This window comes from Manis pentadactyla, chromosome 11, assembly GCF_030020395.1.
Source record: "Manis pentadactyla isolate mManPen7 chromosome 11, mManPen7.hap1, whole genome shotgun sequence".
NCBI lineage: Eukaryota > Metazoa > Chordata > Mammalia > Pholidota > Manidae > Manis > Manis pentadactyla.
Window position 1 is genome coordinate 54,418,279 of NC_080029.1, and position 19,583 is coordinate 54,437,861.

At 37.0% G+C, this 19,583-nt stretch overlaps 1 protein-coding gene across 1 annotated transcript in view; it reads right to left on the reverse strand.

Moving 5' to 3' along the window:
• The window catches only part of FANCM (FA complementation group M), a 79,458-nt gene that overhangs the window by 48,054 nt on the left and 11,821 nt on the right, over positions 1 to 19,583 (reverse strand). The window contains 5 exon segments of the mRNA XM_057488485.1: positions 1,322 to 1,506; positions 2,943 to 3,029; positions 3,523 to 3,648; positions 3,981 to 4,113; positions 14,662 to 14,793. Of these exon segments, the coding sequence (XP_057344468.1) occupies positions 1,322 to 1,506; positions 2,943 to 3,029; positions 3,523 to 3,648; positions 3,981 to 4,113; positions 14,662 to 14,793 (663 nt within the window).

The window sequence follows — 19,583 nt, forward strand, 5'->3', positions numbered from 1 at the left end:
AACAAAGAAAGACTGAAGGAACAAAACAGCAGCAGAATCATAGAACCTAAGAATGGACTAACAGTTACCAAAGGGAAAGGGCCTGGGGAGAAAGGGAGGGAAGGGAGGGATAAGGGTGGGGAAAAAGAAAGGAGACATTGCGATGAGCATGTATAATGGAGGGGGGCATGGGGACGGCTGTGCAACACAGAGAAGACAAATAGTGATTCTACAGCATCTTACTACGCTGATGGACAGTGACTGTAATGGGGTTTGTGGAGGGGATCTGGTGAAGGAAGGACCCTAGTAAACATAATATTCTTCATGTAATTGTAGATTAATGACAACAAAATTAATTAATTAATTAATTTTTTAAAAACTGTGCTTATTTGAAGTATAAAGTTTTGAAAAGTTAAAAAAAAAAAAGCTTGATCCCCTAGGCAAAAACCCACTTCATTTTTCATTCATTGTTGAGAGTAGTAATAATCACACACTAGATGTATGAACCTTTCAAGTACTTATAATCAGACTTCAGATAGGTAAAGGTATTATCTTCATATCTTCAGAATCAGGAAAACCTCCTAGATGCTTCCCACCAGATCCAGTCAACTCAAACACCCTTCTGACTGCAGTGAGGAATGGTATAAAAAGTAAATAAAAGGATTCCTCAACTCCTAATGTTGATACAATTAAGAAAGGATCTATCAAAATTAGACATTAAAGACACCTTTGTTGTGGCTACTCAAACGCAGAACTATATTTTATCTGTAAAAACCTATATACAGTTTATAAAAATCAATAGTCTAAATTTCCCAAAAACACGTAATACAGCACTTAGAAAACTTAGTACCTCTTATTCAAAGCATAGGGCTACCTTAAATACCACCATGGTTTCCTGTGACCATATTTTTTAATTAAGATTTTTAAATAACAGAAAAAAGAGAATAACTCATTATTTGTTTGGAATAAATAAATAAATTTTTTCAGACTTAAAGAAATTAATAGTAGACATTTACTGAACACTCTACAGTATGATTTCATCTAATGCTTATAAGAACTCTATGATGTTTACAGATAAGGAAACACACAAGTAAAGAAATTTATAAGTGTTAGGACCAGAATTCCAACGTATGGTAGTAAGAATCCACAGTTAACCATTATACTTCACCTCACTTTAAAAAACAAGTGTTTTTGATCTTTCAAAATATGCATGTCTTTACTTACATGTTTACTATAAAATTACCTTTAAGAAGTAGCCAATTGACCAATAAGTTAAAACAAAAAGGCGTAAGTGCAAGCTAATCAATTTTATTTTAATTTCATCTTCTCCAAAAATAATTACCTCCAGTTGCTCCTTCTGAGTAAAACCTTTCATGCTTTTCCCAGAGGCATGGCCAACAAAAGTCATTACTCTAATAACTGGCTGATGCTGTAAAAGCATTTCTGCAATTTCTTGAACACTATCTCGAAATGAAGAGAAGATCATAACTCTGGTCTCATCACGTTTCTTTTCAAAAGTGTTTTGAGCTATATAAATAACAAAAAATACTCTAATTACAACTTTTTAAAAGGCATATAAATAAGAACTAGTTCAAAAGAGAAGTCTGAAACTATGTGCTAATCGATGATAACTCCTTCAAAAAAGTAATATAAGGTATCTCAAACCTTTGCTGGTTCTCCTTCTACTTTCTCTAGTAATTTTAATAATCTTTGCTCCCTACCTATCACTGGCTATCATAATAAAATCCTCAACAAATCAAATAAAACTCACCTGAATCACTGTTGATCAGTCCTTCAATTCAGGCAAGAGGCCTGTTACTCTCCTTTACTTTCAAAATAGAAGGACAGAAGTGTAGAGCTCCCCCTAATCTCATAAATCTCCCCCTTCTTTTATCTTCTCTAAAGGCACTATCTAAATCCAGGCAATACTTTCTGTCCCCAAATCTATGATGATTTCAAATTCTCTAATGGTAACTAAAGGACATTCCCTACAGTCCGTCATAACGCTGCTCCCAAAGTTCTGTGCTTGGAGGCAGTAGAATGAGTGAAAAAGAACATGACCTTGAGACTGGACCACTTACCCCCTAGGTGAGGTAGTTTATTTAAACTCTTTAAACTGTAGTTTCATCATATTTTAAATGGATTAGGTGATTAAATTAAATAGTAGATAAAAATATGTAGCTTGCACATAGCAATTGGTTAATAACTGCAAGTTCTATGAGATTCTTCTGTTATTTTTCTTTTAAGTTTGCTTGGACTTTGACATTTCTTCTTTCTTCTAATTTATATTAATCATCATGTGTATGCTAGGGACTACACTAAATTAAACATTTTATATGTAACTCATTTAGCCTTTATAACAATACCAAGGACTAAATGACTTAATACATATAAAGTTAATTCACAATACACAAGGAAAAAGAAGCAATAGCTGTTGCAATTTCATTACACTACTCCAGTTACACTGGTTTGTTTACTGATCCTTAATCATATCAAGCACCCTACTGCCTCAGGGCCTTTGAGTTTACTAGTATTCTCTCTGTCTGGTATGAATCTCCCCTAGAAATCACAAGGCTTGCTCCCTCACTTCCATCATATAACAGCTCAAACATCACCCTCAAACACCCTTCCCTAATACCCTATTTAAAACAGCATTCATAACTATCTCTTTATCTGCTTTACTTTTCCCTACCATTATATTCTATATTCTTTTACTGTCTTGTCTGCTTGCCTTATACTGCCCTTAACATTTTTTCCCATTTAATACCTTACTCTTAACATTCCCATGATTTTCATTGTCCTTATCCTCCCAAAATTTCTCAGTTTTTTAATAATTATACACAGTAATTAAAAGCCCACCTTCTCCATAAAAATTGTTAGCACAAACTAATGAATCACTTTTAGTTTTTTCAATAACTTTGTCTTTGAAACTTATAGCCCTGAAGCTACTAAATATGACCTACCATTCCATGACTTGAAATGTTCAACTATGACTTCTTCTAACTTCTTTAATTTTGGATGACTATAGAAAAAAAATTTTTTTTTATCTTCTGCAAAAAAAAAAAAAAAAAGCTATATTATTCCATAGTCAATCACATTAATGTACTGCAATTGTCCTTTTCAAAATGGATTTGTTAAAACTTAGTTTTCTTTTTATTGAAACAGTAAGTAACATCCGGTAGCACATACCCCTCACTATAAAACAGATATTTGAATTTTCATTCAACTTTCATTCTGAGGAAGAATACAAACAGGAATCAGCAGCAAAGTAAAAGGGACAAAATACGTATTTAGTTAAGCTATAAATCAGTTTTTGGTAGTTCTGAGAATTTTCACTACTAATAACATCTGTTACATATTTAAAGTTTATAAACTGTTTAAATATATTTTTTTCCTAACTTAAAGAATTAAATCTTTAAGTACTTAACATGTCTGTTGCTATAGAAACATAATTACAGAGAAACATGTAGATTAATACGGCAAAATTTCAAAATTAACCTTAATGAAGAGAAACAATATAAAATTTTAAAAGAAAAAACAGACCTTTTTGGATAGTAGAAAAGCCACTTGCTGAAGTACTCTGTGTATGTGTAAACATGCACTCTAGACGATTATAGAGTTTCATGAAGTCCTCATTTCGGCTAAGTTCATTTTTTGTGCAAGTCATGCCTTCAGATATTGAGAAAATACTTTCCAAATAAATAAACTCAGCAGGAAAATTAATAACATTTATTTAAAAGAAATTAAACTTTACCAATGAATGAAAGTTTTGAAATTTAAACATTAAAACCAGCAATTTTTCCAGCTACACATTCATATATGTATTAATGAATGGCATGCTTTTCCAGCAATTTATCAAAAACAAAGAAACACAGCCATTTGCTAAATAACTATTTCATCACTTTTTAAAATAAAGTATTTTTAAGTAACCAAAACTGTTCAATATCTGTAACCAAAATAATGCATGTCATCATTTCTTTAAATAATTTCATATAATTTACCTTTAGTTCCATCCATAATTCCACAAAGGAAGAAATATAATGATCTCATTCCCATTTGCTGCAATAATTCATAACCATGATATAGACTAATACAAATAGCAAACTCTCTCTCGATTATGCCTTGTTGCATTCCCTAAAAAAACAAGCATATGTCAAATTTAACCAGAGAAGGAAATTAAGGTACATTTTCCATGTAGAACTTACTGGTTCTATGGCATACCATAGGATCTTGTTATGGAAAGGAGCCAATGCATTTTCCTTATAAAATCTGCCCCTTGATATTTTTTTAATTCAACAGAAAACTTACATTTTAAAGAAAAAAGGGATGTAAAGAGGACAATTTTCTTATACCATTCCTCTTCATAGGTAAACTATTAGCAGTGTATAGATTCATTTGTTCTTTCAACTATTTAATAAGCACCTACTATATGTTAAGCACTGAACTAGATACTGGGATACAGTGGAAAATAAGTCAAATATTAGCTTATCCTAACAAACATTACTGGCATCTGGAGAAATGTTTAATCAGATAAAAACAGCAACATTTAACACCAAGCATACATGCCATAAGAACATCTTAACACTGAGCACCAGACACTACCCTAAGCACATTACTTGTACAAACTGATTTAATCTTAACAGCTAAGAGGCAGATACTATTGGTATGCCCATTTTACAGAATGGAAGCTGTATAGCCAGTAGAGCCAGAACTCAGGAAATATGCCAAGTCCTAGTGCTTTTAACCACTACTTGTAAGGAAAACTGAAATGACACATTCTTTTTATGGGAGCATACAGCACATATATTTATATAATAGACAGTTCTTTTAAAAAAGTATTGAGAATATATTTTAATTATTTTCCTTTCTTAAAGACGAATACTATTATTGTCAAACTTAACTTTTTAGTAGCATTTACATCAGTGATAGACATTTTAAATGTTTCCAGAAACTAGAATCAATGCCCTAAAATGGCACCCTAATTACCTGAAAGGGTAAAACCACCTCTCTGTAAAATATAAACTCTTATTAGCAAGATCAAGTTCAGCAGGTTTAGATTTACTATTTAAAGTTTCAATGAGCCTTTAACTCCTGCCAGAAATTAAAACACATTTTATAAAAGTTTACGGTGATATACCACAATTTCACAGAAAAGCTGCCTCGGTGGTTCCCATGACACTAGAGGACAAAGCCCACCTTTCTTCGTGTAACATTTAAAGCTACTCTCATGTTGTCACAACCCAGATTAACTTACAACTGACTTCCTCAAACCTTCACCTCAGCCAGATTGGCTTGCTCACTGTCGCCTTCACACCTTTGTTCAATTTCCTCTATATTTCGCACATACATTCTCTTTCAGATTGAAAGAAAAACTCAGTGCCTTTTCATGCTTGTGAGCGTCTCTTCTGACTTTGACTTTAGCTTGATGTTATGTTCCTATCCATCTATTTCTTCCTAGGAAGATTGGAAAAAAGTTTACTGAGATGCTTCTCCAATCTCTGATATCAAGTTAAGACTAAATGCTCAGGGTCTAAATGTCACACCTTCACAGGGCACTTTGACTTGTAACACAAAATGAACTAAAATACCAATTTTTTATTAAAAGTTAGAAGATAAACTTGATTCAAATCATTAAAGTGTATTCTTTTTTTCTAACTTTCAAGATATTTGTATTGCACTATGCCAAGTACACTAAATATTTGTAAAGATTATTTCCACTAGTAATAGCATTTGAGTACTCTATTAACTGAGTACAAGTTAAGCTGCTCTAACAAAAGGACTCAAAATACTGTGTTCAGGGAGGATTAAAGATGGCTGCGTGAGAGGACAGACAGAGGCTTCCTCCGAAAAATGGATACAATTAGAAAATACAGTTGGTGCAACTAATCCTGAGAGAGCAACAGGAAAGATGGCGCCAGACTGCATACACCTGGAGAAAAGAGCAGACCTTACCAAATGGGGTAACCTACCAGAGCTGTGGCTCAGCAGGACCAGAGCCCTTCCCCCACCCCAGCGCACTGGAGGGAGGAAGAGAAACTAAGCAGGAAGGGAGTAGAAGGCTTGGGACTGCTGAATACCTTGCTCCAGAGATCTGCGCTGGGAGCACAAACCTACATTTCATGGTGCTTTCATCATACTCTTCTCATTATGGGGTTGGAAAGCAGGGACAGGCAGAGTTCCTAGGGAGACCTGGGAGTCCAGCCACTTGTGGAAAGCAGGGATCCATATCCGGCTGCTTTGGGACAAAATCTTATATCTGTGGGCTCGGCCCACTGGTTCAGGCAATGGAAACAGGCACAGCAGCCAGGAAGCAGGGAACAGCTCTTTCCTCCCGCCAGGCACCAATATCGCTCCCCTGCGACCCCTGACATTGCTTCAGTTGCTGAGCAAGTCCAGATTAGAGCTTCTGGACACTAGAGGGCGCCATATACAAATATGAAACAGCAAAGGAACCTGGTCCAGAGTAAAATTATTAATACAACTCCCGAGAAAGATTTAAATGATACGGACCTCGTGACTCTTCCTGAAAGGGAGTTCAAAATAAAAATCATCAACATGCTAATGAAGGTACAGAAAGACATCCAAAAACTCAGGAATGAATTCAGGTCAGAGATCCAATCATTGAAGAGCACGATGGAGGTTATTAAAAGCAGGTTGAATACGGTGGAGGAGACAATAAATGAAATAGAAACTAGAGAAGAGGAATACAAAGAAGCTGAGGCACAGAGAGAGAAAGGATCGCTAAGAATGAAAGAACATTGAGAGAACTGTGTGACCAATCCAAAAGGAACAATATTCGCATTATAGGGATACCAGAAGAAGAAGAAAGATAGGGATAGAAAGTGTCTTGGAGGAGGAAGTTGCTGAAAACTTCCCCAATCTGGGGAAGGAGATAGTCTCTCAGGCCATGGAGATCCACAGATCAACCAACACAAGGGACCCAAGGAAGAAAACACCAAGACACATAGTAATTAAAATGGAAAAGATCAAGGATAAGGACAGACTGTTAAAAGCAGCCAGAGACAGAAATAAGATAACATACAAAGGAAAGCCCATCAGGCTAACATCAGACTTCTCAGCAGAAACCTTACAGGGCCAGAAGGGAGTGGCATGATGTATTTAATGCAATGAAGCAGAAGGGCCTGGAACCAGGATGACTTTATCCAGCAAGATTATCACTTAAACTTGAAGGAGGGATTAAACAATTTCCAGATAAGCAAAACCTGAGAGGATTTACCTCCCACAAACCATCTCTACAATATATTTTGGAGAGACTGCTATAGATGGAAGTGTTCCTAAGGTTGAATAGCTGTCACCAGAGGTAATAAAACCACAGTAAAGAAAGTAGAACAGCTAATTACAAAGCTAATGCAAAATTAAATTAACTATCCCGAATGTCAATCAAGGGATAGACAAAAAGTACAGAATATGATACCTAATACATAAAGAACGGAGGAGGAAGAAAAAGGAGAAACAGAAAAGAACCTTTTGATTGTGTTTGTAACAGCATACTAACTGAGTTAAGTTAGACTCCCAGATAGTAAGGAAATTAACCTTGAACCTTTGGTAACCAAGAATCTAAAGACTGCAATGGCAATAAGTACATACTTATCGATAATCACCCTAAATGTAAATGAACTGAATACACCAATCAAAAGACACAGAGTAACAGAATGGATAAAAAAACAAGACCCATCTATATGCTGCTTACAACAGACTCATCTCAAACCCAAAGACATGCACAGACAAAAGGCAAGGGATGGAAAAAAGATATTTCACGCAAACAACAGGGAGAAAAAAGCAGGTGCTGCAGTACAAGTATCAGACAAAATAGACTTCAAAACAAAGAAAGTCAGAAAAGATAAAGAAGGACATTACATAATGATAAAGGGCTCAGTCCAACAAGTGGATATAACCATTCTAAATATATATACACCCAACACAGGAGCACCAGCATATGTGAAACAAATACTAACAGAACTAAAGGAGGAAACAGAATGCAATGCATTCATTTTAGGAGACTTCAACACACCATTCACTCCAAAGGACAGATCCACCAGACAGATAATAAGTAAGAACACAGAGGCACTGAACTGCACACTAGAACACAGATGGACCTAATAGACATCTGTAGAACTCTACATCCAAAAGCAACAGGATACACATTCTTCTCAAGTGCACATAGAACATTCTCCAGAATAAACCACATACTAGGCCACAAAAAGAGCCTCAGTAAATTCAAAAAGATTGAAATTCTACCAACCAACTTTTCAGAAAACAAAGGTACAAAACTAGAACTAAATTTGTACAAAGAAAGCAAAAAGGCCCACAAACACATGGAGCTTAACAACATGCTCCTAAATAATCAATGTATCAATGACCAAATTAAAATAGAGATCAAGCAATATATGGAAACAAATGACAACAACAACAAGACAAAACCCCAACTAAAGCAGTCTTAAGAGCAAAGCATATAGCAATGCAGGCATATTTAAAGAAGGAAGAACAAACCCAAATGAATAGTCTAACGTCACAATTATCGAAATTGGAAAAAGAAGAACAAATGAGGCCTAAAGTCAGAAGAAGGTGGGACATAATAAAGATCAGAGAAGAAATAAATAAAATTGAGAAGAATAAAACAATAGAAAAAAACCAATGAAACCAAGAGCTGGTTCTTCGATAAAATAAACAAAATAGATAAGCCTCTAGCCAGACTTATTGAGAGAAAAAGAGAATCAACACGCATCAACATAATCAGAAATGAGAAAGGAAAAAATCATGACAGACCCCACAGAAATACAAAGAATTATTAGAGAATACTATGAAAACCTATATGCTAACAAGCTGGAAAACCTAAAAGAAATGGACAACTTCCTAGAAAAATACAACCTTCTAAGACTGACCAAGGAAGAAACACAAAATTTAAACAAACCAATTACCAGCAACAAAATTGAAGCGGTAATCAAAAAACTACCCAACAACAAAAACCCCCGGGCCAGATGGATTTACCTCGGAATTTTATCAGACATACAGGGAAGACATAATACCCATTCTCCTTAAAGTTTTCCAAAAAATAGAAGAGGAGGGAATACTCCCAAACTCATTCTATGAAGCCAACATCACTCTAATACCAAAACCAGGCAAAGACCCCACCAAAAAAGAAAATTACAGACCAATATTCCTGAAGAACGTAGATGCAAAAAATACCCAACAAAATATTAGCAAACCGAATTCAAAATTACATCAAAAGGATCATACACCATGACCAAGTGGGATTCATCCCAGGGATGCAAGGATGGTACAACATTTGAAAATCCATCAACATCATCCACCACATAAACAAAAAGAAGGACAAAAATCACATGATCTCCATACATGCTGAAAAAGCATTTGACAAAATTCAACATCCATTCATGATAAAAACTCTCAACAAAATGGGTATAGAGGGCAAGTACCTCAACATAATAAAGGCCATATATGATAAACCCACAGCCAAGATCATACTAAACAGTGAAAAGCTGAAAGCTTTTCCTCTGAGAACGGGAACAAGACAGGGATGCCCACTCTCCCCACTGTTATTAAGCATAGTACTGGAGGTCCTAGCCACAGCAATCAGACAAAACAAATAAATACAAGGAATCCAGATTGGTAAAGAAGAAGTTAAACTGTCACTATTTGCAGATGACATGATATTGTACATAAAAATCACTAAAGACTCCACTTCGAAACTACTAGAACTAATATCGGAATACAGCAAAGTTGCGAGATACAAAATTAACACACAGAAATCTGTGGCTTTTGTATACACTAACAATGAACTAATAGAAAGAGAAATCAGGAAAACAATTCCATTCAAAATTGCATGAAAAAGAATGAAATACTTACAAATAAACCTAACCAAGGAAGTGAAAGACCTATATACTGAAAACTATAAGACACTCTTAAGAGAAATTAAAGAGGACACTAACAAATAGAAACTCATCCCATGCTCTTGGCTAGGAAGAATTAATATCGTCAAAATGGCCATCTTACCCAAAGCAATATACAGATTTGATGCAATCCCTATCAAATTACCGACAACATTCTTCAACAAACTGGAACAAGTAGTTCAAAAATTCATATGGAAACACCAAAGACCCCGAATAGCCAAAGCAATGCTGAGAAGGAAAAATAAAGTGAGGGGGATCTTGCTCCGCAACTTCAAGCTCTACTACAAAGCCAAAGTAAAATCAAGACAGTTTGGTACTGGCATAAGAACAGAGCCACAGACCAGTGGAACAGAATAGAGACTCCAGACATTAACCCAAACATATATGGTCAATTAATATATGATAAAGGAACCATGGACATACAATGGGGAAATGACAGTCTCTTCAACAGATGGTGCTGGCAAAACTGGACAGCTACATGTAAGAGAATGAAACTGGATCACTGTCTAACCCCACACACAAAAGTAAATTCAAAATGGATCAAAGACCTGAATGTAAGTCATGAAACCATAAAACTCTTAGAAAAAAACATACGCAAAAATCTCTTGGACATAAACATGGGTGACTTCTTCATGAACATATCTCCTCCGGCAAGGGAAACAAAAGCAAAAATGAACAAGTGGGACTATAGCAGGCTGAAAAGCTTCTGTACAGCAAAGGACACCATCAATAGAACAAAAAGGTACCCTACAGTATGGGAGAATATATTCATAAACGACAGATCCGATAAAGGGTTGACATCCAAAATATATAAAGAGCTCACACCCCTCAACAAACAAAAAGCAAATAATCCAATTAAAAAATGGGCAGAGGAGCTGAACAGACAGTTCTCCAAAGAAGAAATTCAGATGGCCAACAGGCACATGAAAAGATGCTCCACATCGCTAATCATCAGAGAAATGCAAATTAAAACCACAATGAGATATTACCTCACACCAGTAAGGATCGCCACCATCCAAAAGACAAACAACACATGTTGGCGAGGTTGTGGAGAAAGAGGAACCCTCCTACACTGCTGGTGGGAATGTAAGCTAGTTCAACCATTGTCGAAAGCAGTATGGAGGTTCCTCAAAAAGCTCAAAATAGAAATACCATTTGACCCAGGAATTCCACTTCTAGGAATTTACCCTAAGAATACAGCAGCCCAGTTTGAAAAAGACAGATACACCCCTATGTTTATCGCAACACTATTTACAATAACCAAGAAATGGAAGCAACCTAAGTGTCCATCAGTAGATGAATGGATAAAGAAGATGTGGTACATATACACAGTGGAATATTATTCAGCCATGAGAAGAAAACAAATCCTACAATTTGCAACAACATGGATGGAGCTAGACAGTATTATGCTCAGTAAATAAGCCAGGCAGAGAAAGACAAGTACCAAATGATTTCACTCATATGTGGAGTATGGGAACAAAGAAAAGCTGAAGGAACAAAACAGCAGCAGAATCACAGAACCCAAGTATGGACTAACAGTTACCAAAGGGAAAGGGACTGGGGAGGATGTGTGGGAAGGGAGGGATAAGGGCAGGGAAAAAGAAAGAGGGCCTTACGATTATCATGTATAATGTGGTGGGGGGGCGCATAGGGACAGATGTCCAACACAGAGAAGACAAGTAGTGATTCTACAGCATCTTACTACGCTGATGGACAGTGACTGTAATGGGGTTTGTAGGAGGGACTTTGTGATGGGGGGAATCTAGTAAGCATAATGTTCTTCAAAAAAAATAATAATAAAATAAATAAATAAATAAAGAGGTAACTGAGCTAAAATGAGGTCATTAGAGCAGGCACCTAGTTCAGTGTGACTGGTGTCCTTTTAATAGAAACTGAGGACAGAGACCAGTACACAGAGCGACGACCACATGAAGAAGCAGGGAAAAGACAGCATCCCCGAGCCAAGGAGAGAGATGTGAGGGGAGGGACAATGAGGAGAGACAAGCCCTGCCAGCACTTTGGTCTCAGACTTCCAGCCTCCAGAACTGTGGGAAAATTAACTTCTGTAGTTTAAGTCCCCTGGTCTGTGGTACTTCTTATGGCAGCCCTAACAAATTAATACACTAATTAAATGATCATTTCATTCCAGGTATTAATATAAAACATGAAGACAAAAATTCAGATTTCTGATTGCTAACTATTCTCCCCTACTCAAACTCTTCTTTTTAGTATGTTTGCTCTGTCCCTGACTCCTGATATTCAGCCTTGAAAACAGAGAAAAACCTTATTCTGAAGGAAGGAAAAATAAAATGCCTACGAATGACCTTTCCAACTCATAATTCTGCCGCCAAACAAAGGATGACGAAGTGGTCTACATGCACACCTTTCTCCCCAGTCCATGGAAATCAGAGCCTGTCCAACCTCCACTAAAATACAACCAAACCTAGTCAAGAACAACTTCAGCACTGAATTAGGAAACGGGAACAATGGAGGAAACATTAGAAGCCTTAGTTCAGGTCCCGCTATCCAGAGGAGGAAATTAAGGCCCAAGCAGAGCAGTACCAAGATCCAGGAATAAATGCAGTAGATTCGACCCAACATTCAGTCCTAATCCAGTGTTACTATTCTGCTCCCACTACACCATTAAACTGAGGATAGCCTGAAATTACCAAATCTCTCCAGTATCCCAAAAAAGAGAAATTGCTGTTCCATGGAGCAGCTGTAAGGAAGAAAGGTGAGGATGCAAACACTGGATACAGGGTGGAGTTTGGCAGGGTCTGAGAATAAGTCTAAAACACACTTTCTAAACCTGGGCTTTACTGACCTCTGGGGCAGGTCATTCTTTGTGTTAGGCAGCTGTTCCGTGCATTGCAGGGTGGTTATCCCAGCCTCTACCTACTGGCCAGGAGTTTTCCCCAGCTGCAATAATCAGAAATATCTGCAGCCATATCCCTGAGTGTCCCCTCAGGCAAAGTTGCCCCTAGTTGAGAACCACACGTTTAAAAGAACAGGACTTTGTGCAAAGTAGCTGGTGTCCTTGAAGAAGGGGTGTGGGTGCGGGGACCCACTTCTGAAGCCATATGGAGGAAGGACCAGTACTACTAAAGGAAGGTCAGGGACCAGGTGGAGAGAAGGGCACATTATAGTATCTCCCCAACTGGGGTCACTTTTTTGTGTCTTATTGCTTTGTTTTGTTTTTCCAAAGTAGGTGGTCATAGGCTGAGAGTAAGGGGATTGGAAATTGAGTCAAGAATACCAAAGTTTGGAACAACTGGAAAACGACAGGAACAAAGCCAGGCTGAGTCAAGGATGCTGAGCAACACCAAAGTCTCATGGAAGACAGGAGGTAGCACAGTGAAGTCAGCCAGGCCCCAGCATGCACGAAACTGCAGTCCCCCCACCCTCCCAGCCCCCCATAAGTCAGAGAATCCAGGAAGAAGGTATAGAGGCTGGCTGAGGCATGTACTGGGAGTTCCTAAAAGGTATGGACACAGGGGTGCCCTAGTTTCCAAGGTGGTTAACTGGTAATGCAGAGCTTAATGAAAGTGTTAAATGAAAGTGAAAACAAGGAAACCTGCCAGGATCTGCTGCAATGGAATAAAGATGAAGAAGATTGAGTGAAGAGGTACAGCTGAGAGGGAATCAAGAGCCTACAGACAATCTGGAGGGCTAGACATTCATTCCTTTTGACTTATTTAATTCCAATCCAAGGATCTTTCCTAAGGAAATAATCAGGGATATAATCAAGTGAAATAGACAGTAAGTTCATTATAAAAACGTAACTAAAAAACTGTAAGGAACCTCAATGACCTTTATGTTCATGTCCACAAGGGATATTTCAAAACACAGGAAAATAATCACAATATAATGTTAAGAAACGTAAGCCCAATTTAAGAATTTTACATATTAACATGCATGCATTTTTGTAGTTCCTGAGTCTTAATCTCTATGGAGGCGACAGTAAACAGATGTGATTTCCAAATTAAAAACAAACATCAGAAGGAAATGGGATTAGAGTCTTAGACAAGAAGGCACAACAGAAGGGGTGGTCAGAGAAGAAAGGAGGGGAATCAGGAGCCAAGACAGTCAAGGGTCAAGGGCTACATAAAGGTTGAAGAGGAATGTGTAGAACAAATAGAGGCCTCTGGATTTGATGAACAGGAAGTTGCTAGTGTCTTAAGACAGATACTTCAGTTTCAAAATGTGGTTCAGAAAACAGTTAGCAAAGGGAATGGAAGCGATAGTATCCTTTCTTGAAATTCACCCCACGGCCCTTATTGGCAAGGAGAGGCCACAGAAGGCACACTTGTGAATGACCATGGGCGGGTCTACCAGAAGTCTGTGGATAGGACCAGCTGCTTTCCTTCTTGCTTACATCCCTTGGAGGGTTTTATTCCTATATTTAAAGTTCAAAATGATGTTAAAAATTCATGGGGACTTTTAAATTCTGTATTACTTACTAGTAAATGTACATCTTTTTGTGAAAAAAAAAAATACTGTGTTCAATATGGAGAAAAGATATTTCCTTCCCATATAGCAGTCCAAATAGGGCAGTCATCTCCTGGCACAACAGTTCTGCCAGCATTAAAGTGTATTCTTGCTAGATTTTTTCATGCTTTTACAAAATATAAAAATCATATCTGAACACTTAATAAGCTAATATATACCAAAATACAAATCATTATTTACATTTCATCCTGGTTTTGAGTAAATACTTAATCTCTATCTTCAAAATTAATTTAAAAATACCTACCACAATGCTGGGAGATGGATTTTTCCTAAATTGATCTCTTGCCAGAATTATCTGGTATTTAGTTAGATTGGGGATATCCCTTCTCATCAAAATATTCCTCTGAATCAAAGAACTGGCAAGTGCTTCCAAAATCTGTGAATTTCAAAGAAATTTAGTTTAAGCTTATTTAAAGACCTTTTTCAAACACAATCATTTTATCCTATTAAGCAGGAGTTATATATTAAATGTGTTAAAGTGAATTTTTAAGTAAACAAAACAGAGATAACAAAATTTATAAGTACTTGACATTTATATGCAAATAACATCCATCAGAGTAAGCACAAGCAATTATTAGACCCAACTATAATTTAAGGACAGTTTATCTGTTTCTTACCTCCCCTCCCTCTCCAACCTATACACACTACAATCTAAGCACAATGAATGGAGGGCTTTTGATTTCTTCACTGTTGCCTCTTCAGTGCTTAGAACAAAGTCTTATACATAGATAAATATTTGTAGACTGCTGGCTAAATGAAAATGCCTTGAGTACATTTAGTTTCATTTGTTGATTCATTCTTTCAAGAAATATTTATTAAGCATCTATTATGTATCAAGCATTGTTCTAAATGCAGGGGATATTGTGGCAGAGACAGATGAAGTCACTCTTTCATAAAGTTTTCATCCAACAGAGAGAAACAAAGAAGTAAATAAGGAAAGAGAATTTAAACAAGATAAATGCATTTAAATGCCTAAAACACAGTAATACTGCAGAGCCGTAGAGGAAAAAAGGGTCACTACTAAATAAAGTGAACAAAGACAATTTCTTTAAAGAGGTAATATTTGAGCTGACATCTGAATGATGAGGCATTATCTAACATGAGTAGTTCTGGGACAGAGAATTCCAGGCAAAGGAAATAGCACACAAATGTCCTGATGCAGGAATGAGCTTGATGACACAGTGAAGGAAAACAGACCTTCAGGTAAAGCCCTACTAAAGAATATAAAATTAGCCATTTAAATTTTTGCCTAGCTTTTCTTTCCTAAAATAGGGATATTTTAGTATGTCTTTATTTTTCGTTCCTTCCAGCATCACTGATGATACTGCCTAAAGAAGCACTTTAAAAAATCAATTAAAAATTTTTAGATTCTTAAAAATGAAATTATTTTCTAACAAAATATACTAGTATTAAAGATATGATTACTGGACTTTGCCATATCTTAAACTAATAATGCTTAGAATTCTGTTATAAATAATTTAAAAACTAAAATCATAATCCTATAAGACTCCTCTTAAGAAAGACTTACTAAAGGTTAAATGATAGATGAATATGTTGGTTATTTCTTCCTGCAAAACAAACTACTTCTAAACATCATTAATTAAAATAAAAATAATTTTATTTGCTTCTGATTCTGATTCTACATGTAAGAATTCAACTAGGTCACTGAGAAGGCCTTAGTAGCAATGACAACACAGTGACAATGAGCACACCTAGTATACAGATCTTAGTTCCTAAATGCCTTTCTTCCATAAAAGGAACAATAATTATTTGGAGAACTGGTTGATTCCATGGCTGGTGTCAACATTAAATGAGCATAAATATCCTGTGATGCTGGAAAGGTAAGAAGAACTCCAAAAAAAGAAAAAAAGGTGCATGTCAAAAGGACACAGGAGCCATCTTAAATGAGCTCCCACTGGCCAAGTTGAAACAATTTCAGCAACAAGAGAATGATACTACTGGATTGTAGCTCACAGAAGAAAACAAATATCCATTAGTCTATAATGATATAAAGAACTGAATTAATAAGTAAATGGGGAGAAGAAACAGCTTTTCATTATAGAAGAATTTAAATTAATAAATGTAAAAGAAATGAAAGAAACAATAATTGGACAAACATCAAGGAAGTAACTGTTACAGCTAGGCTCATAGACACTGAAAAATGACTGGTGGTTACCATGGAATAGGGTTTGGAATGAGTGGGTGGGGAAGGTGAGGGGGATAAAGGGGCACAAAAATCTCAATCATAATGTAAGTTGATCATGGGGAGGGTAGTACAGCATGGAGAATATAGCCAATGGTTCTGTAATATCTTTTTATTTGACAGATAGTAACTGCACTAGTTGGTGTAAGGATGTAATAATATGTGTAACTGTTGAACCACTGTGTTATATACTTGAAACCAGTATAATATTGTATATCAAGTATACTTCAATTAAAAAAACCTAAAAAAAGAAATAACTGTTGCAGGTGAGAACCATCATTATATGCTAAAATTAATGGGCAAAATATATTCAGAAACAGAATATATGAATATTCTTAAAGATGGTTCCACTGCAACCTCTGTATTACTTTCTGAAAATTTCCTGAGTCTAAAATTTTTGCAAAATAAAATGTTAGAAATAAAAATGAATTCTAGGAGAGGCCTGAAGATGGTGTATGAGAGATGACAGAGGCCTCCTCCCAAAATCACATACACTATGAAAATATAGTTAATACAAATAATCCTGAAAGAGCAACAGGAAAGAAGGCTGTGGCAGACTGCCCCACACCTGGGGAAAACAGAAGACCTCAAGGAAAAGGGTAAAGTGCCAAAGTCGTGATTCGGCAGGACCCAAGCCCATCCCCCAACACAGCTCACCAGAGGGAAGAAGAAAAATGGAGCAGGTGGAGGCCTAGGACTGCTGAACACCCAGTCTTGGAGATCTGCTCTGGGAGCACGAACCTACATTATATGGTGTTCTGGAGATTAGTGGAGCTAAAAAGCTAAGACAGGAGAAATACTTTGAGAAACTGAGATTCCAGCCACTTTTGGAAAACACATATCCACAACTGGCATCTCTGGGACAAAAGAAACACGGGAAGTCCAAAAGATTTCCTAACAGCAAGAGGGCTATAACAGGGCAAGGACTGCACAGAGCTCGATGCTCAGGAGAAAGGACAAGTGAACAAAATTGTCCAGGTGCACTCTGCCCAGCAGGTTGGGACCTTTCAGGAGATTCAGGCACTCCAGCCCCCAGGCTGGCTATGCAGATATGAGGCTCCCGACCACAATACCCAACCTGCTGCACATTCCTCCCAGCTGGCACCAGCTCAAAAAATGGCAACCCCCACCTTGAACTAGGCAAGCCAAAGAGCAACCCCGCCTATGACAGCTACAAGTGCAAAGCACAGAGGCTTCTCCCTTCCTGCTTGGCCCACTGGCCCTGGCAGTGGAGGCACGCACTGCAGCCAGGAAGCAGAAAAGAGCTCTCTCCTCCCAACAGGCACCAGTGCCTGCACCTATGACTCCCCCGCCATTGCCCCACAGACTGAGTACCTCCATAGAGGAGAGCTTCTGGCACTAGAGGGCACCACCGACAAATAGGAAATGCCAAAGGAACCTGGTTCAAACCAAAATCCCATAAAAACCAGAAAGAGGGCCACGTGAAACTGAACACAAAAATGCAGCCAGAGAGAGAAAAAAGATCACATACAAAGGAAAACCCATCACGCTATCATCAGACTTCTCAAAAGAAAACTTACAGGCCAGAAGGGAGTGGCATGATATATTTAATGCAGTGAAACAGAAAGGCCTCGAACCAAGGATATTCTACCCGGCAAGATTATCATTTAAATTTGAAGGAGGGATTAAACAATTTCCAGATAAACAATAGCTAAGAGAATTTACCTCCCACAAACCATCTCTACAGTGTGTTTTGCAGGAACTGCTATAGATGGGAGTGTTCCTAAGGCTAAATAGCTGTGACCAAAGGAAATAAAACCACAGTAAAGAAAGTAGACCAATTAATTACTAAGCAGATGCAAAATCAAATCAACTACCCCAAAAAATCAGTCAAGGGATAGACAAAGAGTGCAGATTATGATACCTAATATATAAAGAATGGAGGAGGAACAAAAAGGAGGAATAAAAAAGAAAAAGATCATTTTAATTGTGTTTGTAACAGCATACTAAGTCAGTTAAGTTAGACTGCTACATAGTAAGGAAGTTACCCTTGAATCTTTTGTAACCACGAATCTAAAGCCTACAATGGTAATAAGGACATACCTATCCATAATCACCCTAAATGCAAATTGACTGAATGCACCATCAAAAGACATACACTCAGTGAATGGATAAAAAAATAAGATTAGTCTATATGCTGCCTACAAGAGACTCACTTCAAGCCCAAAGACACACACAGACTAAAAGTGAAGGGATGGAAAAGATAGTTCATGCAAATAATGGAGAAAAAAGCAGGAGTTACAGTACTTATATCAGATAAAACAGAATTCAAAACAAAGAAAGTAACAAGAGACAAAGAAGAACACTATATAATGATAAAGGGGTCAGTCCAGCCAGAGGATATAATCATTATAAATATCTATGCGCCCAACATAGGAGAACCCCTACATATGTGAAACAAATACTAACAGAATTAAAGGGGAAAACAGAATGCAATTCATTCATTTTAGGAGACTTCAGCACACCACTCACTCCAAAGGACAGATCAACCAGACAGAAAATAAGGACACAGAGGCACTGAACAACACATTAGAACAGATGGACCTAACAGAAATCTGCAGAACATTCTAGCCAAAGCAATAGGATACACATTCTTGTCAAGTGCACATGGAATATTTTCAAGAATAGATCATATACTAGGACACAGAAAGAGCCTCAATAAATTAAAAAAGACTGATATTGTATCAATCAGCTTCTCAGACACAAAGATATGAAACTAGAAATAAATTACACAAAGAAAACAAAAAAGTCCACAAACACATGAAGGCTTAACAGCATGCACCTAAATAATCAATGGATCAATGACTAAATAAAAACAGAGATCAAGCAATTATGGAGACAAATAAAAACAGTAACAACACCGCAATACATGTCAGATGCATCGAAGGCAATGCTAAGAGGGAAGTATATTGCAATACAGGCCTACCTCAGGAAAGAAGAAC